This window comes from Botryllus schlosseri, chromosome 13, assembly GCF_051294905.1.
Source record: "Botryllus schlosseri isolate E-star chromosome 13, Bs_hap1, whole genome shotgun sequence".
In the NCBI taxonomy this organism is placed as follows: Eukaryota; Metazoa; Chordata; class Ascidiacea; order Stolidobranchia; family Styelidae; genus Botryllus; species Botryllus schlosseri.
In genome coordinates, this window is record NC_137248.1 from 6,416,542 (window position 1) to 6,443,419 (window position 26,878).

The 26,878-nt window shown below is 40.4% G+C and overlaps 2 protein-coding genes across 3 annotated transcripts; both read left to right on the plus strand.

The window, feature by feature from the left end:
• Positions 1 to 1,547: 1,547 nt before the first annotated feature.
• On the plus strand, positions 1,548 to 6,226 carry LOC145454700 (uncharacterized). Its single transcript, XM_080332686.1, has 6 exons — positions 1,548 to 3,077; positions 3,134 to 3,232; positions 3,329 to 3,517; positions 4,656 to 4,752; positions 4,853 to 5,023; positions 5,160 to 6,226. Exons 1-6 carry the CDS (start codon positions 3,065 to 3,067, stop codon positions 5,248 to 5,250), a joined length of 660 nt encoding a protein of 219 aa, XP_080188812.1. The 5' UTR covers positions 1,548 to 3,064; the 3' UTR covers positions 5,251 to 6,226.
• A 4,607-nt stretch (positions 6,227 to 10,833) lies between these two features.
• Positions 10,834 to 26,123, plus strand: LOC145454136 (potassium/sodium hyperpolarization-activated cyclic nucleotide-gated channel 2-like). 2 transcript variants are annotated; one of them, XM_080332158.1, is made up of 17 exons: positions 10,834 to 11,837; positions 12,673 to 12,810; positions 15,910 to 16,044; positions 16,110 to 16,269; positions 16,340 to 16,471; positions 17,291 to 17,452; positions 18,473 to 18,605; positions 19,353 to 19,438; positions 19,968 to 20,114; positions 20,173 to 20,293; positions 20,630 to 20,752; positions 21,381 to 21,545; positions 21,604 to 21,716; positions 22,574 to 22,677; positions 22,983 to 23,073; positions 25,407 to 25,519; positions 25,580 to 26,123. In XM_080332158.1, the coding sequence occupies exons 1-17, from the start codon at positions 11,779 to 11,781 to the stop codon at positions 25,938 to 25,940; spliced, it is 2,343 nt and encodes a 780-aa protein (XP_080188284.1). In that variant the 5' UTR covers positions 10,834 to 11,778; the 3' UTR covers positions 25,941 to 26,123. The 2 variants fall into 2 exon arrangements, with proteins under 2 accessions (XP_080188284.1, XP_080188283.1); XM_080332157.1 differs by having other exon boundaries at positions 25,407 to 26,123.
• The last annotated feature ends 755 nt before the right edge of the window (positions 26,124 to 26,878 follow it).

A 26,878-nucleotide genomic window follows, 5' to 3' on the forward strand; every position in this document is an offset into this window, starting at 1 on the left:
ATACGGTGTAAACACTTTGCGCGATTAGTAAACGTTAATAAAAAATATGGTGCACCGTAAAAATGCCATATTGTGTAGCTTTATTTCCGGAAATTAAAGGTATTACTACACTTGCTTTTATAGTTCAACATGTATGTTATCCAGACAAAAGAACTGATATTAATTAGAACTCAAAGTATATGATATTGGGAATTGAAAGTGAAATATAAATACTACTTCTAAAAGCGGGACATGTATTTCATGTCTTTAGTCCAGAAAGTTTCAAAGGTGGTATGCTAAAACAGCTCTAAAACTAATAAAAAGTCAGAGTTCACTTTTCCAGATTAGGACACGCCATGGACATGCTAGATTACGATATGATAAGTAAATGCTGGATTGCGAAACATCAGTTTCAAACGTTATGCTGAGCCATGTTATGTTATGCTTATGTTTTATATTTCATATCGGCGAAGGGCGACAATGTGGTGTGAACGGAACCACGCCCACCCGCCATACCTAAATTATATTCATTGATACTTTCGTCAAATCATACTGGTTACTCCGCATCCACTGCGCGCGAAGCGCGACGACAATTCTGGGCTTTACTCTACATTTATGAAAATGAAATGTTGATACTCCGTGAAAACAGCCCCGAAATTCCTCAGGCTATCTTCTTGATATGAGGATTGAACTACTTCTACTTGACAAAAAGAAAATAGCGAAAAGTAAGTAAGTAGATCACAGAATATTACGAAGTAGAAGTAAAAGTAGAAAAAATCAGATCTAATTGAGTAAGTACCAGAAGTAGAGGAAAACTACTTGAGTAATTCGAAAAGTAGAAGTACTTCGTTACTGACCACCTCTGGTCTTTATTAACCGATAGATGTATTCCCGGAGAATGTAATCCAAATATGAGATGATTTTGGATGACCTATATATAGTCCGTGTGGGTCAAATTCAGACATGCATGAAATGCCATGACAGACATGGCGATTATAAGTATATCACCATGTTAAACAGTATATATCCAGTATGCAATATATATTCCACAATTGCGTACTTTGATCAAATTTACCTGTTTAGAAATACCTTACCTGCAAGCATAATTCCGGAATCTTCCCCAAAATTCCACTGTTTGTAATGTTGCAGACTCGTTGCATAAATGCCGTGCGTATTATTGCGGGTGAAATATGCCGACCAATCGCCTCCGGGTAACTAGTGGAAAGTTTTACTTAGTGCGCGATGCAGCCATGTCGTAACTACCAGGCGTAATACCCAGCTAATTTTAATTCGTTGTAACCATTGGTGGTGATTGAGAAGCCGAAAAACGGGTTGGGCCGATGCAAAATGATTATATCAATGTGTGGTGGTGGGTTTTCGCCCGACAACCTTGTGGATATCGCATTTAAGGAAGTGCACAGGGCTGATAGAGAAAGGTATCAAATATTACCGATCGACCCAAATGCAGCGGTCATATCTTATATATACCCATAGGTGGTGATCAGCAACAACAACAGGATCGAGTGTAGACTGCAATCTATTAAGCAATAACCAAGCAAGAATATTTGCATTTCTTATATTTATTAATGCATTGTTTCATATTTAATTATATCTCATAGTGATATGTATATGTCATCTCAGCTTGAATACCTCATTGATCAAGAATATTACACATGTGTAACTTTAATGAAGAATCTAAATTGGTTGGATCAGGCAAAATTGAAGATGGATATTGGAATTTTTTTTATATAGCAAGAACCCATTGCGGTAGCTGCGGTGTTGTAAAAATCCCTGCTGTATGAAATGAATCTCAAGTTGAATGTCGAAAAAACACGCTATATGTCACATCATATGACTAGCATTGTAACATTGTCAACGCTTTGCGTACAACAAAGTTATTTCGAAATTGTTATGATATTTTAAAAAATTTGGCACGATTTACAGAGTTAAGTTTGAGAAAGGGAGTCAGATTTCACAACGTAATTCACTTTGATGAACATCTTGTTCCACAAACCAGTCATGGAAACTTAATAATTTATTCCAGCGTACTATTTTCCACTACACTATTTTATTGATTCATCGAAACGAGCGTCAAAATGCCATGGTGGCAGTTGGGAGAAAATGAAATAATCGCTTAACATGTTGAGCAAAAATCATTTACGCTATCGGTTGGGGATCGCTCCCCACGTTTTTGCTATAAACCCTCCCGACATATTTCAATCCAGTGCACATAACTAACTATGTCTATAGCATAATACTATTATGGTACTTTTTACTCCAAGAAAAAAATCCCCTTTTACTAAACGTGACTCAGCGCACGTGATGTCTTTATAGTACGGGAGTGTAGCGAGGTCGATTCCCGGCGAAATCAAGTGGCGTTATGAATGAACGTACGCACTCATTCGCTATTTATAAGCCGCTGATTCCCTAACAAATTACTTCAGTGTAGACGTTCATGCAGACCGTTATCACTGACTTGGCAGTGCAGTGCACTTATGAATTATATCCTCTTCATATTTACGTTACTAGTTATATTGCCAAGGTGCATTGAACGATATTATACATAGACTGACGCCAGTTGTACAAGATTTATATTTACATATGCATACCAGCTGCCTTGTTCTTGACTTTTCCTCCAAATTGATGAATCTGTCATCGGGTTGAATTTTCGCGTATTCACCAGCTGGTGTTGGAGGTGCCTGTGTCGCTAGATGAACGTCTTTTACCGCTCGGGGCTGGGTAATTTTGGGATATTCAACGGATGTGTCGACGAGATCGAAAAATAGTTTATCCTCCTAATTCCGCTGCCTATGTGCTAATTACAGGATGACATCTCTGAGTGATCCTCGCTTGGTATGCATTGCAATGCAGCTCCGCCGTCGTTGCAATCACAATGTTTCTGTAGCTATATATTCGAGAGAATCGTTGATGCACTACGGTTATTGGCAGGCTAGGATGGGCTAGGTCTAAGCGATTTTTTCAAGCTGATGAATTACTGCATTGTAAATGTTGACTTTTCTACCCGAGCAGAGCGTGCTACGATACAATTTCTTGTAATCAAATCTTACGTATACTCGTCAATAGTATGGAAATAATAGGTGAGTGGGATATATTCGTAGCTAGTTTATAATAGAAACTAACAACTTGTGTTTAGGTGTTGCGCTATTCTGGTTGGCCTTGGAGTTTGCAACGGGATCAGCTGCCCCGTGTAACAGCGATAGTGATTGCAAATTCGGAGGAGAATGCGATCCAGGTAGCCAACAAAACATGAGTGACTGCGCATAGTCAATAACCAATCAACTATATAATATATGAAAACGATAAGGGAGCTTTCCTTGTATCCATCTAGTTCGCAAAGAATGCTCCTGCGTATTTTACTGCGGAAAATACAAAAGTCAAGAGCTTATTTGTTCATGGAGACGATATCCAATGACCAAATGCCAGGCCCTCTCGGACGCGTGTGAGAAGCAGGAAAACGTCGACATCAAACCTTACGTGTGGGAAGAATATTTAAGATTAAGGAGCTGCAAGCGAGTAGGTGAGTAACAGACCAGCGCATGCCGATTACGGTGAGAGAAATTCAGAGATTATGCGCTCCACACGTGATCTCTATATTAGCTGCTATGAGAGAGAGAGAGAGAGAGAGAGAGAGAGAGTCTTAATTTTCATCCAACCGAAATACAGCACAAACAGGCGGCGACAACTGATACAATAAGATGATGATACAATAAGATACGCATGTTCAGTATCCGTTGTCGGATAGGGATGATAGTCATCACATCTCTGCAAATGGCAGATGTTTGCTTAAAAAAAAGAAAATTACCGAAAAGTTATAAGATAGTTTCAAGTCGATCATGCGATATCTGGGCGAGGTAGGGTTACAGCGTTAACACGACGATAAGAGGTAATCATGTCGGCTTTTCTAAAACTATCACTGGACAGTGGACAATTCACTGATATATTATGGTAATGCATTCCAGCTGATAAGTCCTGAGTATACGATGGATCTCTTGGTTAGGGGTTGCTATTAGATGGGGGTAAGTAGATATTTTTCTTTGGCGAGGATCTTGTATCACGTGAGTGAACAGTGAATATGTTTAGCAGGTAAGAAAAAGTCATTAAACACATGAGGCAAACTATTTGAAAAACTATTGTGTAATTTTGATACGTCGAAGTAATATAGTTCACCAACTTCCCGGATTCGATGTTCACGGTCGTAAGGTGATAATTTACTGCGAAGAGGTACATATGAAATCAACCGTCTCGCACGATTTGGCAGGGTTCGAATTCTGCACATCTATTTTTTGCTGTGTGTGCATTTCGCCACACTACGATTCCGCATTGTATGTGAGAGTGGCATAGTGAGAAGTAATTGAAGCACTTGGTTCGTAGTACTGATTTAGGAACCAAAGATTGGAGACGGGTCACGAATCCTGGGCAGTTTTGAAACTGTGCATTTAATATGGTGCTTCCAAGACATTTTCGCATCAATGGTGACGCCGAGATATTTTGCCGAGTCACATATGGATAATTTTTGAGAATGATGTTCACAGTGAAATTATGCTTCTGCGCTTCTAAACTATGCTTTTTCAGCGTAGCTCGTAGACGATCTATCCATTTGTGCAAGGACAGTACAGTTGTTTGGGTTGAGATCGATATACCTTATTGCTTTTCAGAGTCGACTTTGCCCGATGAATTTTGTCCTGATCAAGGCTATTGTAACGGAAACGGTATATGCATCCAAAAAAGAGGACTAACTCGACGTTATTGCAGGTTTGTATATATGTATTTATAATCATTATAATGTCCATCGGGATCCATAGAAATTTGCACCGCATTACGAAATAGATTTTATGTGAAGTCATGCTTTCAGATGTGCGTATCAATTCGTCGGAGAACGCTGTCAGATTAAACTGTCACCGGAACCTAAAGCGGTCAGCAGGCAGGATCATTCCGGATTAATCATTGGACCGATCCCAATGACAGCGCTGTTGATCGTTTCCATTACCATTTTGACAACTTCGGTGTTTTACATTCGCCACAGGTAATTGGCTATACACTGATCCTAATTTGAGCGAAATGACTACTTGTATCTACGATTTGGCACTGTCGAATTTTCGAAGCGTTCATAATAGTTGAAATAACTATTCATGTAATAAAGATATTGGTTTGTTTTTCAGATCACCGAAACCCATTAAGGCTGAAGAGACAATTGCCGGGAGTACCACGACAATTGAAACGACACATGTCAAGATTATACAACACGTTTAATCGCTACAGGTCAAATACGATGTCCAACAAGAGTTGTTTGAGTAAATTTATGATTATTGGAAACCTCAAGACATATGAGCGTGACGAAATCACCACGCGACGGCAGAAGAGCAATCAAGGTTAAGATTTACTGAAAAGAGCACCCACCGTGTTTTCAGCGTGCGAAGAGCTCAAAACCTCGCGTTCAGTTCTCGACCAACAAATCCCTCCTTGTAATCAACTGTTAGAGTGAAATAGCGCAAGAAATGTTCATCGAACGTCCGGTATAAAGATAGGGGAAGATATGGCAAGCTGTCATTGGTTGATACCTACATGGAACCCCAGCGCTGCTACACATGCCCTTTCGCAATGAGCAATTTCTCAATTGTTGAGCGACTGCGCGTATAGCAATTACTATGGCCATTTACAGTAAGTCCGCGATCTGCCATGCTGGTCTCCGTGCTTGCAGACTCTAGCCAGTACGACATAATGTGATTCTTCGCTTCAGTAAGATGCTGCATGTGCGGTGTGCGCCCATGGAGGCATGGAGGAGCCAATCAGGAGTCGCGGTGTTATGGCGGTTGACTCAAAGACTATGCCACTTCCAAATGCACATCGCCGCTGTCTGCTAAATACAATCCCCGAAGCCACGCAGCGACTTTATTGTTCATCAACGTTAAACGAATTAAGAAAATTCCGATTTCTTCTATGATGAATATCACTGTTAAAATCTTTTGCATTGTTGGCATGTTACCAACTCTTATTTTCGCTATACACGCACTAGTCGAACCACTGTGCTTTATTATGTAACTTTAATAGACACTTTCCATCTATACTTTAGTCGCTTTCAAATGTTGGTATTTCTAATCCCTGTGCAAATAACATGCTTTTCTGTGACGCGGAATTCGAATGCGAGTACGCTACATGTTTTATGAGTCAAGTTACGTGAAAGTATCGTAGCAGTGGCATCTATATGGAGATATACTGATTTCAAAAATCACGGCGGTGATTGATATGCAATCTTCTACTCCGTCCGTTTTTTTGTCGATAGTAACCTTTAGCACGTACAGTATAGCTAATTCGCTATACAATTGATAATATGATTATCACGATAAAGAGGAAACAGACTGGATGGAAAATTGGTTTCCAAAATCAGTTCTGGCACGCGAGATATAATAGCCAATCATTTCGAATCGACTTTTCGATAGAACTAGTCCTGGTACTGTGTTTTAGAACTTACCCCGTGCATTGGTGATGAAACATAAAACCAAATTCAATGTGAAAATTACTTATTATCAGTGCTGTTTCGGAAGGATCGTGTATACGTAGTCGGAAAAGTCAAAATATAATTGTATTATCGAATGTCGCCTCTCTGAAGTTATCGGAAATATGTGGTTATGATTTTACGATGAGCAATTTGATGACAAATACAAACGTTATTTACCTTTGGAAAATGTGACAATGACGCAGCAACATTGACTTTCATGCCAAGCGAAACCATGTCCCGCCTTTTTCAGCGATAATCCGAAGTTCCGAGTATAAGTCAGAGCATATGGCAACTGATCATTTGTCAGTCGACTGTCTGCGTTTGTGCGGTTCAAGATAACTGCGTATTTTACACAACCATACTTCAGTTGAATGTCCTCGTGGTCACGGACGACTCATTGGTAACCGTAAAAATGCAATGTTACGAAACACCTATTACACCGTCACCCGCCGTCACAGAACGTGAAATAATTATATTCAAATATTATATCAAATTTTGGTCACAAAGAATAGTATTCGTACGGACTCTTCGCGAACTTATCAGTAAGAGCTCGAGCCTCGACCGTGCATAGGAGCATAGGGAAAGACGCCTAAGAATACACCTATCGTTTCGTATTTAACGGTGATCGCAATTCTAATTGATTCAGATATAGACAGTCTGTTATACGGGCGAAACACAACAATCCACTAATACCATGCTGGAGGCGATTGCGACGGAACAGCAACATAGTCGAATGGTTGAGTAACTTATAAGTTAACCCTCCCTCACTATCCTTGTACGCGGGAATTTTTCTCCTCTAACAATACATTAAACGAAAAATAGTGCAGGCCTGTATAGTCCTTTCGACAATACCTCATCTATAGTATACTGGACTTAAGTGTCGTAGCCTATAGGCCCGACTGGGAATATGTTTTTTCGGCGGGCCGCATTTACTATTCGCATTACTTCCCGCGTCGCACAAATTCAGAATTAGTCAGTAACTAATGACTTCATTTATAGTTAGGTGAGCTTATGTACAAGTTACTCTAGCTATGTTGTAAGACCGCTTCTACGTAAGTTTTTGTAGCTAAACTAGATACTTTTACCAGGGCTGCAACGACTCGTGTCATCACTGGACTTAAGTCCATCTCGAGTCGCAATTTGTCGCTGACTCGACTTGACCCGAATCATTTTATCAATATGTAAATGACTCGGCTCGACTTGAGTCCCTTTGCGTATTGATTCGACTAGCAGTCGTTTAATTGCGCATGACTCGACCAAGCCATATGACTCGAGACAGGCCGGGCCAGAAACTGTCAAGAGTCAAGGGGGTCAGAGTATAGTAATCATTGGCACTCAATTAGAAGTAACAAAGTAAATTCACACTCAAGTAGGGGAGATGTGGTACCGATGGATCAAAAATTGCAAAATGATCTCGGGCCCTCAAATCTTCAGCCTAGAATAGCATATCTTTTGCTGTCTCAACTCTCAACACTTCGATACAAGCTCTATCGCGAACATTTACATGAATATCCGCCTTTTCAAAATATATTTATAAGCGTTTAAAATTTGTTGCTCGAACGTGTCATCGGTCCCCACCCGGTGGGTCCAAAGGCACACGACCATGGGACCTATAAGACATGCGCTCAAAAACTCCAATTTGTTAACTTGTTTTTTTGTGTACTATAAGCTAAGCTACAGCAAGCCAATGAAGAATGTTTCGTCGCGACCTTCAAAAAGAAAATAGATTATATCAACTCAAATGTTGGCATAAAATCATGTTTTGATTTACGCCTAAACTTACAAAATTTATGCCACATACATATTACCCGCAAATCGACATTTTGACTTTCAAATACCTCGTAATAGCGATAAAACACCACAGGTAAATATGATAAACAACCTATATATATGTAGGCGAGTTTCTGTTGTGAAGTGATTAGTTGGTCCATCTAGTTTGCTTTATTTGGACATGGTACCATAGGTCCCCCACCCCGTAAATATTGTAATTGACTTGAAAATAGTCGACTCGAGGAGGGTATTGATTCAAAAAATATGTGCCATTATATGCCCTGATACAAGCCCTATACTTCACATTAAAAATTACGGCGGGTTTGTTAGTCTGAACGGGGATATAGAAAAATGCAAATGTCGATCCAAATTTACTTTACACCCCCCAAAACGTAAATCATTCGTCACAGACCCCATAACTCACGAAGGTCGAATTTTTTTGCATGTGAGGAAAGATTCTGTAAGCATGTAATTGTAGACAAATTCACGGAGTGTAATCATGGAATTATCATGGAGAATCTTTCAAGTATTTTCGGTCCCGGTGATCCGTCGGTACCACATCTCCTCTACACGTAAATAAAAAAAGTTAGTATTCTAGACCGAGTTCTGGCTAAAATACTGAAAAGTCTGAAGTAAAAGTAGTCCAAAACAATAACCACTTGAGCAAGGAGTGCAAGTACGCAAAACCTACTCGAGTACTTCGACAAAGTAGAAGTAGTACTTTACTGACCATTTCTGGTTACGAATGAGAGATATGAGTATAGTATAAATGAGAGGGAATCGTTTCACCCAAGCGGACTTATGAAAAATCAGTTGGACATCACATGAATGCATCTCCAGTCGGAACACTTGAGCAGTAATAAACAGTATGACTTGAACTCGGTTCAAGACTCTTAGGCCTGGTGTAAAAGACCATAGTAGCCGATCACCAAATCACGATACTAGCAACAACAACAATAACTTGAACTTGGACCCGAGTCTCAACACTACAACTCGGACTTGATCCGTTGCAACCAGACTCAGACTTGACCCGGTGGTGAATTGAAAATGGCTCGACTTGACTCAAGTCAAAACTATCAAAATAAGATTTGATGTGACTCGGAACCATGTGACCTCGTTACAACCCTGAATTTTACCAGTGATATGTAGCCTTACCATTGATAGTTATCAGCCCATCCATATATCCATGATTTTATCGAGTAGAAGTAGTGAGATTTTTAGAACTTATAGGAAATCGTAGGAACAAACTGGCCGTATACCGTATAGGTCTAGCGCTTCGGCAGCATGTTACCAGAACTTCATTTCGTAAATTCCGCTTTTTGACTGGCAGGGGCATCCGACAACCCCGTCCAAATTCATCTACTCCAACTGCTTACTGGGAGTAATTTTCTGATCTTACCTTCTTGCGATTACACTTCAGGTGAAGTCATGATAACAGCTGCGTCCAGTAAAAGTGAGGAATATTTATCATTACTTCTAAATTTACTTGATTGTCATCAATGACTGCATTGACCACCCGTGCGCAGAGTGTCTGGCATTCAGAAATATGACAAATTATTGCTAGTAAACACCAATCGCCGTTACCGTCTCATCTACCAATATATTCTGATTTGCAACATCTGATTTAAGGTTATGTAGCCTATCTCAAACTAAATCGATTTACGATTTTGAGTAACTTGATGTGGATTTTAACCTGACATTCTTAACTTTGAATGTTCGTGTCACATTCGCATGAATGTCGACCATTGAGTCATTACAGGATTCGGACTTGAAATGGGCTACGATGCGTTATGACTTCGGGATTTTTATTTTGAACAGGATTTGGAACTGAAAAGCCATTGCGTAATGAGTGCTTGCGCAACTGCTGCAGTAATGCTTCTATATATAGGTCTACTACTGCGAAGCTTCGACCCACAACGTTCACACAACAAGAGTTGAATCCAATGTGCTATCTTTATTTCTTGCACATATTTTTGCAAGCCGGAATTGTCCTCGTGGTGCCGCACTTTGCCCCAGATCACAGTTCTCTCATCTTCCATCATTTACTTGAACGCGTGATTCCGTGAAAATGATCTGAAGAATCAGTTACAATATAAAGAAGTCGATGCGCGTTGATTAGGTTTCGTAACTTCCATCGCCTTGCTAATCAACCGTATCGATCATTGCTTCTGATTACCTATTCGATTTATTTGCACTTTTACAGATTTGTGGTTGCAATATTCATGCGTAGATCATCTTCATTATATAACCTACTTGTATTGTGAGTCTCTGCCTACAACTAATGATGTGGACTGGAATGAACTCTTACTTGACTTTCCGAATCTGCATTTTTATATATAGATTACTATTCCTAATTTGGTGTCTAAGGGAATCGAGGGAATTCACAGGAGCACACACAATCCGTAACAAGGCGTTAGTTATTCCCACGGACTCCCCTTAAAATCAATCGATGAAATGTAACCATAAGCAATCAGATATTGATTATCCGATATTGGAAGAGGAACGAGGAAAAAAGAGGCCTAAAAAGCACTGAAAGGGTTGCACGATGATTCAGTATATGATTGCATTGGGATTTTCTTAGGGTTGAGCTTCGTGTGATCTGGCAGACATTGTGGAAAGAGGCCGATCAGTCTGATATGTATAAGTTGAGTGTGTAGCATGGTCTATATTTTGAAGTTTGAGTGAGACTTACGGGTTGGTTACAGGGTTATCGTCGTGAACAACCGTTTCTTGTCTGACCTGCCGCGCCATAAACTTGTAGGAGGTCGCTTATGGGTTTGGTATTTAAGGGACGGGCTGTGACTGCTCGAAGTCGAATTACATGCGCTGTTCTGCTGTCGTAGGATATCAGCAAATGAAATGGTAATATTAACGAGCTCTTACATGCTGGCCACTGACAACTGGTCACTGTGTACAGCTAATAAATTCTTTTCATTCGTTGATATGGGCCATGATCAAAGCTGTCAACTACAACGCATTGTGCCCGCTGCACGTTCTTGTTTCTGTTTAGTTTATCCTTGGTGTTCAAATCGCTCTACTTTCTTCGGTGCATGTTAATCACTGACGCTCCTAAGCTACCGCCATAACGGTACATGATCATAACACATTATGGTGTAACTATTACAAGACATCCATTGGTATCCTGCTTATACATTCTCTACACTGCAGCATTAATAATTCAATGCAATCTAGTAAAGTTCCCATCGTTCAGGAGTTGCCTTGAGTTTGCTGTTGTACATAGCTCCCGTATAATACACAAGGTTATTCTCGTTTAATGGCTCTCAATAATGGAGGATATAGGCGCAATGGGATAGTGACATTTTCTGGGAAGTTAGTGACGAGCACGCGTATAGTGTATAAAAATAAGTCAACTTTACTGGTACGCCTTCGTGTTTTCTTGGTGGGATTTGCTGGTATTATTAATTTTGTGTAGTATTGTTGGCAGGATGGTGGTCACAGCAAAACTATAGAACAGTGGCAGATTTCTGAATATACCTAAGGCATTAAATGCGATGATGGCTATATTACGCCGAAGAAAAAAGCCGGGACCACACGTGTCTGCATTCGTACTGTGAGTCTGAGTTTGTGCAAGACCGTTTATGCATAATTGTAAATGTTGATTATTATTATCTAATATGTATCAAGATATAATATGCTCATTGCCTACCGTAACCATCATCGCCCGATCTTATGATCAACTATAGACTGTTGCGGCATAGTTCGGCCAGAGGTCATGGGGAAACTGCAACCTATGTAGTATTTGGGTTTGCACAAAATGATACAAAATAAAAATATCACCTAGGATTCAGTTTTCGTTATGTCATCATTTCTAGTAGGAACTTCCAAGTGGCAGACCATTTACATGAAGAGCACAATTTATGGCAGATGTGCATACTGCTATGAATTAATGTTTTCAAATACACAACCTGATCAGTATTTGACTTACAAAACCAAGTCTACAAAAGAGTTTTCACATCCCAAAGTTGTTTATATACCCTACTGCGGCATGCCCAATGCAGTCGAACCACTAACTCGTATTTCGTGAACATATTTGAATTGTCTGCTTGTACCATGTATCAACTAAGTTAGTGGTGTTACATACACTTTACATAACTATATGAGGATGTGAATAGTTCCCTACATGTGCCTATTCTTGACTTCAGAATGTAACTTGTAAGCATGCATTCTTTATCATAGCCTTTGATGGAGATAACGATTTTCTCAACGCTGATTTTCTAATGGATATCGTGTTCCATTTTAGCTTATCCCACAAACGGCCATCGATCGCACCATGTGCGTCGTTTCGATTTACTTCTGCCATTTTCGACATCTACTGTCCCTATGTGTCACCTCGATTAACTTCTGTCAATAAGGCCCGTAATCTCGATCTGCATCTGCCGATTTAGACATACGGGCGCATCAATGTCGGTGCCGGTGACTAAATTCTCCCTGAGGATGTATGGCAGTAAGAAAGGGGTGGAGGAAGAGAGGGTAAGACAAAAGAGAACGGGGTCCTTCGTGATACATCCATATTCAAACTTCAGGTATGTTTTTTTTCTTGAAGACGGCAGGGCTAAATAACAGGTCAAATGTAATGGGTAATGTAATCTGTGAAATTTCTAAGTGTACATCGCACAGTGCACATTTGCACTACAATTGAATATTTATGAAATATCGCCGCTTGATTTGAAGTTTTTTTTTCAAAAGTGCAGGCTACTACAACTCAAGCCGACTGCACACTGCATCTTGCCACACGACAAAACGTGAGAATGGCGCCTGTCTGAGATAAAACAATGCACAGTGCTTCGCCAGACTTCGCAACATAGCGTCGGCGAGTGGGTTGAGCAACTCGCCGACTAAGTTGAATTCTTTTTAAATTTTGTCGCAAGTTGCGGGCTCAGTCGCAGTAGCAAAAAAGCACGCGCTCTCGTTTCGACGGTGCTGTACTTTGTATATTGTGTACAGTATTGTGCATCTGCGTCTTAAAATGAAATATTAAATTGAGTTTTTGAATTTGAAAATTATTTACTGGCAGTATGGTATTCCTTACCAAAATTCGAAGCATCAGTAAAATACTTTCAGTAAACATAGCTGTAAGAATTATCTTGGTGTATTCTTCAGGGGTAATAATCACCAAAAACTTATATTGTTACGACATCATCAAGATGGGACATGTCCAATGGCCATGGTTGGTACTAGTACAGAGCAGATACGCTACGACTCTGCGTCCCAGTGTGCAGCAGAACACAACTGCTATAGGGTCGAGAGCGCGACATGATAGGGGAATTATTTTAGTCGCGTCGCAAACCCAGTGTGCAGCGGGCTTCATTAGTATGGTTCCTTTTGAACGCCATTCCCGCATCGCAATATCACTGGTCAGCTTGTACAATAAATAGCATCGAGTATATATAACGTGCACCGTGCATATATGCTGATATCGTCATGTTACTATTGTTTCGGGTTAATGCCTACTTTTTTCAAATGATCACAGATAATATGGATGGGAAAGTGGTGGTATAAGGATAAGCAGGGCTCGAGTGGTAGACTCGGGTGATTTAATCGACACGATAGGTACAACGCAATCCTATTCTATCATCTCCTGTAGCATATATATATATATATATATATTAACCTGTTTTTTCTTTGATGAAGGGTCGGTGACGCAAAATTAATTCACAGTTTACATCTTGTCATTCTTCATGTAAGTAGCATTAATTAGGATATGTCTAAGTAGAAAATTGCCGCGGACGACACCGCGGCTTGAGAACTCCGCCCTCTTCATGAATATTAATTCATTCAGAACAACGAATATTTAAGATTGGGCATGAACATATTCGATTATCTGCCACCGCCTCGTTGATAAGATCTCGCGCATAGATATTCCAACAGTTATTTTTGTGTAACACTTTTTTGAGATCTTACATGTTGTACGCAGATAATAATATCGAATCCACATAAGATGAGGGCTATATCCGAATTTATAAATTGTATCCGAGTACATATATATGTACACATCTTTATTTGTATGCATATTGCGACGCTCGCAAGTCCTACTTTGCTCATCCCACCAAATCGTATGTTCATTCTCGTCTCATATCATACTTCAAATCTCTCGATTCGTATCATGGTACCGCTAGGCGGCTGGGTGGTCTGAACTCCCATCCGAGGGTGATTGGTAGCAATATTACAGCCAGTTACAGTTAACCACCTTATCCGTAGAATGTATTGCCAATGTCTCACATTCCTATAATCAGAATACAAGCGCTGAGACTCTAGTCACCTTTTCAGACGACTTGTTGATCGAATGATATGTAATCATAATCATCTAATGCTCTTGGAAGATTTTCGATTAATAATGACTCCAGTCACTTTGCAAAAAGGACTTACCTTGGCGACAGGTTGAAATTGGGTCAAATTTGGTGCGCAGCGTTTTTTACTCAACCTAGCAATTCTATCGATTAGCGAGTAAAATTTGAAAAAAAGAGTTATTTTAGAACAACCCTGGCGTAGGTGAATTGTGTAGGCTATTGCATCATATCAATTTGTTCCAGCTTTTTGAGGTTTCATGTTCTATCATTTCTTTGGCTGACAGTTACGGATGTATTTCACCAGCTCTACGTATATGTGGGTCCTACAAAGCCCTGTTGAAGGTGTAATTCAATCGATATTTGTTAGTCGATTCAGAATTAACAGCGACTTTATCTATCAATCATCAAGTAAAATGCTATGACTTGAATAATGCCTCCAACTGTGAATATTCGAGATGACTTTGTGATTTGACTCGTAAGTTCACTCGATGTGAGTACGGGAGTTGGCTTGACTCAAGTCAACTCCAAAACTCGAGTGATATGACCTGACTCAGGTCTAAATGTGCAATGAGCCGATATGACTCATGACTCGAAGGTAGACTTGATCCTAATACTGCAAAATAGCCTACAATTATGAGTTGGGGTTAGATTAGGGTTACCATACGTCCTCCTTTAGGAGGATTTGTCCTCCTTTTTGGGTTTTTGAAAATGTCCTCCGTGGACGCCTAAACGTCCTCCTTTTTGATATTTTGTCCTCTTTTTTGAGAATTTGGGTTAAATGTAGGGCACAATTCGACTGAGGTACAGTAAATCAGCGCTCAAGTAACGCTGCGGCGGCTATATCGGGAGCTGAGCCGGAAAGTTGACTTTTTTAGTCATCCGACCACGAAGTGGGAAAAATTTACCATTTTTCAAGATTTTCCTCCGGTATTCTAAATTTGAAAATCTTCCAAAATATGGTAACCCTAGGTTACATAGGAATCTCGGTAAAATATGCCTAACTGTTTATACTGCTGGAAAACCCGGGAGAGAGAGAGAGAGAGAGAGATGCTATTCTTTTTCGCCTGCACCATCGAGATGCTTTGACGATGGAGTTGCGATACGGCCCCATGAGGTCATCTAGTCTGCGCCCCCTTTTTTCTCGTCCATGCTATCCGTGATTGCTGAGCGCCTAGCAGGATAGCTGCGGATACCAATTTTCGAGTCTTTGGGTATGACGCGGCCGGGGATCGAACCCACGACCTATCGCTCGAGAAGCCGAACGCATAACCATTACACTATCTCGCTCGGGGGGTACGATTATATTTCACCTCAGCTTTCATTGACATTGAACAGGTTTTATTGGGACCTCATCTCTCTCCTGTTGCTTATTGCGAGCATCATCATCATCCCGGTCGCTATTTCGTTTTTCAATGAGGCGATGACAAGTGATCCAGGCTGGATAGCTTTCAATGTGGTTTTAGATCTCTGGTAAGACTCGGACTTGGCTTGCGGCAAGCGTCATGGCGTTGATCATCCGCAAGCTCGATGCATAGGTTTGCCAGCGATGTCGTAATGAACTTCCACACCGGAATAGTGGTAGAATACGGCGATGGTGATGTCATATTGGATTTGAAAGAGATCCGGCGTCATTACTTGAAGACGTGGTTCGCTATTGACATTCTGTCAACCTTGCCCATCGATTTTATTTTATGGGTAAGTAAGATCGTTCATTTCGTTCATATTGGCACATAATACTTGGTGTGAGGCCCGACCTGAAATACAGATGATCTACGGAGTATCTCCGAGCGCGAGCGCGTCACGAGCTATGAAGTTGTTTCGCTTCGCCAGACTGTTGAGTCTGCTCCGACTTCTGCGCATATCGAGGCTAATACGCTACGTGCATCAGTGGGAGGAGGTGGGAAAATATTATGGATTGCGTGAGCTTGCTAGAACAACAGTAAAATATTTATGACACACCAAGGTATATATATCTACGAAAAGCAAGGCTTGTATGAATACAGTCTGTTTCAGCAGCCTCATTGTTACCATACTCCACAACTTCCCTCAGTTATATTGCATTGTTACTTTTCCCCTGTTGTATTCATCGAAACCAGAATTATGTCGGCTTTACGAAGACCTGCACTACAGATATAGCTTATACCGTCAATATCATAAATACGATCAGTAAATATGCATATAGTCGATATTACTGCGTTATACCATCGGAACAGCCACTACACCGCGATTGAATAGCCTAAATACGGATTCGAGTTTGCTCCTGACCATATACTTGGAAAACTCGCACTCAACTCAACAATAGATTTTGAGCCCTCCTGCTACCGTACCTCAAAATACCAAAGACCTCGAAGTTAAATAAAACTGGACAGGTCACAAAGCACGGCTCCAGCCCGACCAGCCGTACTCACACTGGTTATTGAGTTCCGCTCTCCGAATACCGAATGTTACGCAATTTCATGTAACTCTTGGTCGTTGTTGTATATCTTGAGCAGTATAGTACTTCAGCGGTGCTATCTCAGATCAACTAAAGCAGGACTGCCTGTCGAATATGAAAAATTAACGTTTCTTGGAAGGATTATTGAACATATGCGAATAGACATTCAGTTTTATCGATTTCTGTACCATTTCCCCAACATTAGTGTAATTTCTATACCATTTACCAAACGGTAATGGAATGTTCCTGCATGAAAAATTCGATGTCTTTATTCCGTTACAGATTGTGAATATGCAGTATGATCTGGCTGTGGCAGCGGTCAGGATATTCAACCTGGTGTGTGTGATTCTCCTAATAGGGCATTGGAATGGATGTCTCCAGTACATGATTCCGATGTTGTACGACTTTCCAGAAGATTCCTGGATCGTCGTTGACAACTTGCAGGTATACAGTATTCGGCTTTTTTTGCCATGTGGCATATTCACCAATTCAGTAAGTGCTTTTTAGAGGTACAGAACTTCAATGTGCAATTGAATAGTATACTCATATTGTAATGTGTCCGGATATTTTCGGTTAACACACGGCAGGGGTAATCGTCAGCAACTAGTAGATAATTGGAAAGAACATTGTGCAATATGCATCAACAATTGTATTACAAAGTCTGACGTCATCAGCGTGAAATTTCGAATAAGGAGCGTTCAACGTACTATTTTTAGATGGTACACGAAGTCCTTGTGTTGACACAGCCTTGGCTGGTGTATTTTGATAAAAGTCGACTCTAAGACACACAAATGGAAGTGTGAACGGTCCATCCCCCGGAGATTTTGCGTCGCCGGGAGGGACCGGTCACACTTTCATTCAAAGCTCAATGTCAAGGCAGACAGATAATGAATAACCTTCATTGAGCTGCTGGAACATGATATTCACTCGGCCTAACAATTAACTTTCACCTACACACGATCCATGTGATTGTGCAATGAGCATATGCACAATGTGAATGTACATCGGAAATTTGCTATGCTGTCAGTGCGTCAGACATTCATGTTCATCGAAATACGCTGTCACAACTTTGAGTGCGTTTTCCTTTTGAGTACCATAGGATCAATATACGATTTCTTGGCTGATAAGTAATTTTACTCAATTCTTGCACTAAAGCGGTGGCTCGTAACCGGTATTCTCGGGAACCCGAGTGGTTCTCTGGGCCAGTCTCAGGGGTTCGGCAGGAGTTCAAGGAACATGCTTAACTTGTGTGTATATATATATGATTCGTGATGAAGATCACTGACTCCAGGCAATTTGGCGTGATCAGTAGTCGAATTGTGAGTGTTGTGCCCGCAGTGTTGGTATCAAGTCACTACCTTCGAGTCACGAGTCATTGCACGCTAAATGCAGAATTTACTCCGAGTTAAGAAACTCTTTTGTGCCGGCATTTTTTACAATCACAGTGAACTCGAATATTTTTAGAATGCAACATTGGGTGAAAAATATTCCTGGTCATTATTCAAAGCCATGTCCCACATGTTATGTATCGGATATGGACAACAGCCGCCGAAAAACATGATGGATCTTTGGATAACCATGGTTTCGATGATTTCGGGTAAGTGTGCCGACATTATTCATGTGTGTACAGGAGGGCTGTTCCAAAAAACAAAAACTTTTCTCTAAATCTTGCTTGATAGGCGATTAAAACGTCAGGTTCCCTAAAAAACTAAGCACGCAGGGGGATTTGAATCCAACCGGTGATCGCGAAGCTTTTACAGTTTTCAAACTTTGAATTTATTATAAAATATTTAATGAAAATTACTGACAGCTCCATGAAATTGATACGTTGTCTACAAAAACGATGCAAAACAAATTTGACTCAATTCCAACCGATAGAAGCGAAGTTATTGCGGTTGCAACTTTTGGATTTGCAAAAATAGCATTGACCGTGAGTAATCCCAGAATTATCAACAAAAAACTCAAATAACTTCGCTTCTATCAGTTGGAATTGAGTCAAATTTGTTTTACATTTGTTTTATCAATTTCATGGGGTTGCGAGTAAAATTTAGAAGAATAATTTTTGAATATATATTATAATAAATTCAAAATTATAAACCGTCCCAAATGCTGTTGTAAATGGGTTCAAATTTGGCGTGCATCGTTTTTTTAAACATGATAACAGCTAGCAAACAAGATTTGGAAAAAATATTTGAACAGCCCTACTGTACAATGTATAGCCTACAATTGTACATACTGTACAACTGCAGCACATCAAGGATGAGACAATTTGATTTGCTTTAAGGATCATCAAAGCAGATTAGAGTTGTCTCTCACTCATTAACAGCACCGTTCCTAATTTCAGGTGCCGTTTGTTTCGCAATGTTCATCGGCCATACCACAGCACTCATTCAGTCGTTAGATTCCTCAAAGCGACAGTACAAAGAAAAGGTGACCTGCCTGATTTGGATTTTTACGACGATCTTGGTTATTAGTTCTGCAATGGCGATGTGAAATGTGCGCAGGCTGATAACCCGACCTAATACCATAGTTCACTCCTAAAATTTCAAACAGTTACAAGACAAGCTCCCATATAAAAATCAAGATCTTGGGTTGAATTGTATTGCAATGAATGCAGCCCACGAGCGCTATACTGCGTTAACAGCATAAATGGACTATATCATATTGTGTTGTATCATGGTGTGTGTCGGTTATTACAGTGCTGTACGGTGCGGCTATACCTCAATCGATTTATCTAATGTTTCTGCCTGATGTAATTTAAGAAGTGATTAATTTGACTTCGCTATTGATGCGCTATATGTTGAAAGAAAAATCGCTGAGGCGGAGTTAACACTGAACTCTTATGCTGGAGCTCTGCGATAATATCGGGGTATTTTTATGGCAACTCTATTCTTGACTCACTGTCAATGGTATCTACAGTTGGCTATTTACATTGAATGTTGATTTCTCAATTCTACAGTACACTCAAGTAAAAGAATACATGAGGTACAGACGTTTACCTAAGGACCTCCGCATCAAAGTGTATGAATATTACGAGAATCGATTCCAAGGTAAAATGTTTAACGAAAAGGGGATACTGGACGAGGTGTCTCCTGCTCTTCGACAAGTGAGATACTTCCTGGTCCAAATGAGTTCGTGGGTGGTTGTGACTTTAGTGAATTCAGGAAATTGTCAACCACAACTGTCTCGATTTGGTGGCGTCTGTGCCGTTCTTCAACAAAGCGGACGAGGAATTCGTTAATGAAGTGATACTGCTGTTGAACTACGAAGTTTACCAACCTAACGGTGAGATTACAGCTGAGATCAAATAATTCCTTCACGTTTTCACTTAATGCATGTCCGTTAGTCCAAGCGCCCTTTGGTGCTTGTAATTTCTATCCGTCTGTTTATGAGTTCTAAACAGTAATTCATATCGATTCGAATACCCTGTTCCCGATTCATTCAAACATTTGATATGCGGGCTTTAAGGAAAGGTGATTAATGATCGTTGAGGTCAATATAACGGTACTATTATCTTTTCTTCTATGAAAATCCCTTCATGTACGATACATGAGCAACCTGGCCTTTCGGAGGCCGAGGACCCGATTCAAGCTGTGATGAAGTCTACTCAATTTCTGACAGACGTTATCATGCAAGAAGGCTCAGTTGGCAAAAAAATGTACTTCATGCAGCATGGGGTCGTTGAAATAAAGAGTAAGCAGAATCCAAAGACAACGCAGCTATCGGATGGCTCTTACTTCGGAGGTAAAAAAACGTACGATTACTTTCAGTGAGGTAACCTTCGCCGCAGTTAACGCTCACTATTGAACACTGTTTTACGACCAGGGGGTCGCATGTTAGTGTCCGTTTGCGTCTGAACACAGCTATCACTCACACCAATGGGTTATGAATTCGAGTCTTGCCGAGATCGACTCCAGAATTCCTACCTAAGTGTTCCAGGTTTATCTAGGCTACCTCCCCGCCATCTCATCCGCGTAAGCGGTGTCTTACAAAAAAGCCTAGAAGTGAGCCGTGCTACAAGTCGACCTTCACTCAGCCGGCCAGACCCGTATATCACGGGTGGCACACGGGTGTGAACAGCACACTCTTTCGCTAAGAGTCTATAGGACACAGAGCATAACATTAGATCAATTGGGACAGCTAATTACTTTTGATAAAATTGGAGTTTCGTCCATTAGCTGAACCCAAAGATGTCCTCTTTTCTCCATGTGGGTCCACTTGTTCGCAGTCTTCGACCACTAGTGACTACTCCGGTCTATAGTGTCTACCGATAAAGCCCTGCGACTCGGAAAGTGCATCCGTCAATAGTTGCTTAGTCATTTGCTGAATGAATTCTGCGACACAAGCCTACACTATACCGTATTCCTTCCAGAAATAGGTCTCCTCACCAATCAGAGGCGGGTCGCCTCCGTCACTGCAGTGACAATATGCGCGTTGTATTCCTTGCACGCAGACGACTTCAACGAGTTGCTGCCTCGCTATCCTGTGATGCAGCACGCGATGGAGAAGGTCGCTGCGTCTCGGCTGAATAAACTTGGTAACTATTCATAATTTACAACGGAGCAGCGGTGAGACATTTCGAATCTGTTGTCAAGGAAGGTGTAGCAGCGTTTTGAACAGGCGGATGAAACAGAAGGATGACTTAAATGATAATTCCAAAAATATCGTTATTGAAATTGAAAAACACGACCAACGTAGTGCGGAAAAGGTACGTATATAGGCGTGTTGTCTTCTTTATGTCCGTGTCACCTAGGGTTGCATTTAAAACAAAAATCCATTAAAACATATATTTAGAACAATGCTATTGTTTAAAACATGTTTTTTTATTGTTTTTTTTTGTTTTTTCAAGTCATGACGTCAGGAATATTGCGACGTCATAGGAGATTGACATTGCCAATTGAAAATATCGGGTAAATATAGCTCCTTTGGTGAAATACCTACGTACTATAGCCGCTGAACTGACTATTTTGGAGTTTCCAACCATCCCATATCGTATACATCGACAATATCGGGTGGTAATCGTTTGTAGGTTCATACAATATGTTTTTGGAAAGTATTTACACAATTATGGCATAATTATACAACTTTAAAAAGATTATTATTTTTAAAAAGGCCTTTCTTTAAAACACTGTTCAAAACATGTTTTAAACAACCATTTGTTTGAAATCGAACCCTACTCTCAACACTGTGCCCTGCTTGAGTATCCCGCGAGCAGAAATCTACACTTTTTCATGCTCAATCAGCTTTTCCTTTAAATATTTACTTGTTAGGTTATCGTTTTAAAGTATCGGGATTTCATTGATCTCATTTGCATTCTGATACTAAATAGAAGGGCGTTTATCAATGGTTAGACTCGTAACAATACCTGTACTAGATCGAGAGACTATAGCGGAGCTAAAACGAGGTTCCATAAACCCTTGTACACGTCTACCCAAGCAGCAAGCACACCGTCAGATTTTCCACGATTGTGTAACAGGTATAAGCTATAGAATGAAAAACCAGTATTCGCTACCACCGTATAGTATATATATCATCTCGTTCCACATTTTCTCGTATATTTTTAAGGTGATTTCTCCTATGCAAGCAAACCCGACCGGGGCGAGAAAATTTGCTAAGTTCCGACAAGCGAATATATCTTCGCCGAATAAAAAGTATCATGCGTTACTCAGGTGCGTAAATGAACGGCGAGTGCCCTATTGGAGTACGTTTGTTGGAGCATGTACGCTATGCATTTGCAGTGAGGTCGGTGATGAGGAGCCCAGATATGTTTTCCTCAACCCAAAATAGTTTGACCTTTCATGTTACGCCTTGCTGCCACAATTGAGTATGTCTATAGATAACTAACCTACGTATGTCAGAAGTATACAGTATCCAATAAATTTACTTGATCCAATACGTATCCTGTTTTTTTTTTACTATCACTTTAAACATCTTTCGATCATTTCACTGCGATCATTGCGAAACCATATTTCAGACGATCCCGGCATTCCGCAGCACAGGATTGTGAGCTAATGCCAATATCATTAATTGATCAGGAAGGCCACGGACCCAATCGCGATTTACAGGTAATGTTAAATTTTTCATCCGTATGTCCGTATGTTAATTATTTATCCATCAGTCTCTTGAATTGCGAATATGAACATAAGACATCGTGCAGATTTCACGAGCTTTAATGACTGTTCCCGAATCAAATATTTTGATGAAAGGCGTTACTAGTACGTATAAATATTTTATGACATCACTGATTTACTGGAAGACTCGCCTCTCATCGCGGAAGTCTGACATGGAGTGATTACGAACATTCGGCTTTCGATGATTCCAAATTGAGAGCAACATAACGTATGAATATGTTGTAAATGATAAACAGTTTCGGGATCTCTCTCGCATAGATTTTGGCGCAATGTTGTTGTTGTTGTTGTTTTTTACTAAACAAAACAATGTGGTGCTTATCCCCGTCGCATAGTGATGGAACAATATGAAAATGAGGATAAGGCTTCATCGTTGGAACGCATGGCGCGTCTTATGCGGATTTATATGCTTAAAATCGAAGTTCTCCCTAGGTCATAATGAGCATTCCGTGTATAGCAGATAGGCTCTCATATCATATCGCATATCATATATAAGATCCACGACAAAACATTGATTTGTTTATATACATAATGTTCCGAATATGATCATGGTGCATTGAGGCTCAAATCATAGATATTTTTGTGATCCAAAATCTATCTGCAATAGTCAGGGAATTCCCTGTTAACAGTGTTTCATTTTGTGCGTTGTGGATGTGCGAATGGGATATAATGAGTGAAACTAGTTTTAAAGCATATACATTCGGTGCTTCGTAAACTTTTATTCAGGGTTGTAATGACTCGAGTCACGATTTTATGGTGACTCGACTTGACTCGAATCACTTTTACAAATACGTAAAATGACTCGACTCGAGTCAATATTTGTATTGACTCGACTTGTAGGCTACTCGAGTTAACGTGCATGACTCGAACCAAGTCATATGACTAGAGAGTGTAGGGATGGTGTGAACCTCTGAAAGGTTCAGGTTCGTGTGAACGCGAGCCTTTTAGAAAGGTTCTGTGTGAACATGAACGTGAACCTCATGACGTCACGTGACGTCATTTTGCTAATTCCAACCCTTCATTTCAGTGAAGTGGTAGTCTATAATGTACACGATACCCAACGACGACTCGGGCCACATTATGCCACAATGCTGAAGTACAATGAAGTGGTTTTAAACGTCACCAAATGTATCAACTGGGGCCATCAAATGATATAATAGTCCCATTAAATCAGAATCTTTCGTCGCTTTGCCGACAATTTCGACGAGGACTTGCAAGGGAGTATAAGCTTACGACTTAACGGTCTAGACCAGACCGGGCGAATGTATTCGGCGTCCGAGTATTGCAACGTTGATATTGAGCAGAGTGTAAAACGGGTTTCTATTCTTGCTACTAATATTACCCCATTAACAAGTTGTACATTAGTAGCCAACACACCAACCCCAATCGTTTTCATGATACATTAAACATATGAAGTCAAGATTGACTCCGTACGCCTGCTAGATTTTTTACATCAAGCAACGATATCAATTTCATTGATTGGTTGAATATAATGAATAAGCATCATTCACTGACTACCTACTTGTAGTGTATTTCGCTCTTGATATTGTGTGATTGCGGGTCAAGCTTACAGTGGAGAGTCACTAAATATTCACTACGGAAATCTGGATATTTCGAGCAAACTTTTGTAACAAAGCAAGTCAAATCTTTGAGATTGTGAAATGTTATAATGAAGTTAAAATTGTAATATATAAAAAAGGTTCACAGTGCAGAACCTACCAAGGTTCGTTTGTGAACGTGAACCTCTAAATTTCTGAGGTTCACACACAGAACGCGAACGTGAACCTCAAGCTCACACCATCCCTAAGAGACTATAGGCCAGCCAAGACAGACATTTCATTGTAACTTCGAAGTAAGTAAAGTCACCACATTATTGGTAGTTCGTCTATCAGTCCTTATACTTGGAAGAGTTGAAAAAGTGGGTTGAACCAGATTGAACTGAAAACTAAACAGCGAACATAATGACTTGGACTCGGACTTGAGTCAAAACACTATGACTCGGATTCGACCATCAACTAGTTGACTAGTGACTACCGCATAAGTGACTTGACTAGTTGACTTGTGACTTCGTTACAACCCTGTATTTCCTACTTGTATAGTCTATAACTCTATATACTAGAAGAAACTCTTACCCGTTTAGGAAATCGTTATAATTGTCATGATTGTCCTTCGACTTTCTCTGTATGGAAGAGCACCTCAATATACGTCCAAATGTTCAAAATGACTGTATACTTGCCTCCACGAATATAGCATCTCTTCCGTATGTTCAGCAAAAGCCAAACGGATTTTTCCAGCGCATGATACGCCGGGCTACTGACTGGTCTGTGAATGGTCCCGCCGAAGAGAGCTGCCACAGTTCGAAGAAACGTCGCCAGGGAGACGAGTACCGACAGTTATACGATGCTCGCTCGTGTAAAGTAATTGAGGAAGTTCCTATTCACAGTTGTCACCAAAATGGCGGGTTCGATTCGATGGAAAACGAAATGATCGCAATTCAACATTCTGATGGATCCGGTCAGCCCGACGTTAATGATTTCAAAGATAGTAACAATTTATTATCAGAAACTGTGGATGTACGCAACGATATAAATTGTCGAAAAGGATCCACCCAAAGCGATTCCGTTGCTGTAGAGAGCACGGATCTAAGTACCGGCAGTGAGTTATCATTGAAAGAAAGGTTTCTGACGTCACATAGGAGTTCTCCGTTGATACACGCGGTGTCATTACCGACCTTGCCTGACACGGAAAAGAGTCAGCTGCAGTACGGCAAAGTTAAAAGCTACCAAATCCTCGACGTGACGTAGACGAAAATTGACTCGGAAAATGAGACGGAGCTCTTCCATTAACTGCCAGCTGTCTGCGAGTAGACCGTTTATCGAATTACATTTTGTACATATTATATTTTCTTGCTGCGTGGTGTCCACTGTCCATTCAAAACGCATTTTCTTGTCGGAATATGTATATACAATAAATATGCATACATATTATTATGGTAATACATAGTATAATTCGGGTATGTACATTGTGAAAAGTTGAATGAACCGGGTGATTGAAATAATACAGTGACGATAAGCTGCGCCATAGCCAAGATCACATTCTTTGCCGCGAGTGTATTCCTTGCGTTGACGCTTTGAAGTTTATGTGTATCTTTTTCGGGGGCACAGATTTGGGCATTAAGTCGACGCAGTTCTTTCCCGAGTATCGGCCATGCTATATATGCATTCTGGTAATCTGGTGGGATCATATGAGATATATCCAGTCGACAAGTGTTATAATTGCCAGAGAAGTACTTTAACTTTCTCGAAGTACACTAGTAGATTTTGCCCACTTGCAATACTTACTCGAATGGTGATATTTTGGACTACTCCCACTTCTACTTAACACTTTTGCAGGAAATTTTGAAGTTGTTTTTGACATGTCGTGAAAATAGCTACTCCTACTTCTAATTGAGCAGAAATTTACGGCGTTATACTTCTACTTCTTCTTGATTACCAACGACGACTACTTTGACCACATCTGCTTATTTCATTGAAGTCGATCAGCATATCTCGAAATATTTCAGTACTGTAGTGTCTCATTATTGAAGATATATAGGTTATCTATCAGGTAAATCCTTGACCCTAGTAAATCACACCTACATATTGTCCTGCCAGTTATTGCAGCGATTTCCGCAGGGCAAAGCGCAAGAGTGATAGGCAATGGTCAGTAGCCTGATACGCGAGGGATTAGCACAGTGACGTGC

Coding starts and splice junctions, on each gene's coding strand:
- LOC145454700 (XM_080332686.1), top strand. Junction 3,518..4,655: donor AAGGAGCTGCAAGCGAGTAG/GTGAGTAACAGA, acceptor ATTGCTTTTCAG/AGTCGACTTTGCCCGATGAA. Junction 4,753..4,852: donor CTAACTCGACGTTATTGCAG/GTTTGTATATAT, acceptor TCATGCTTTCAG/ATGTGCGTATCAATTCGTCG.
- LOC145454136 (XM_080332157.1), top strand. CDS start 11,779: ATGATGGCTATATTACGCCGAAGAAAAAAGCCGGGACCACACGTGTCT. Junction 20,115..20,172: donor TGTCTCCTGCTCTTCGACAA/GTGAGATACTTC, acceptor TAGTGAATTCAG/GAAATTGTCAACCACAACTG. Junction 20,753..21,380: donor GGATGGCTCTTACTTCGGAG/GTAAAAAAACGT, acceptor TATTCCTTCCAG/AAATAGGTCTCCTCACCAAT.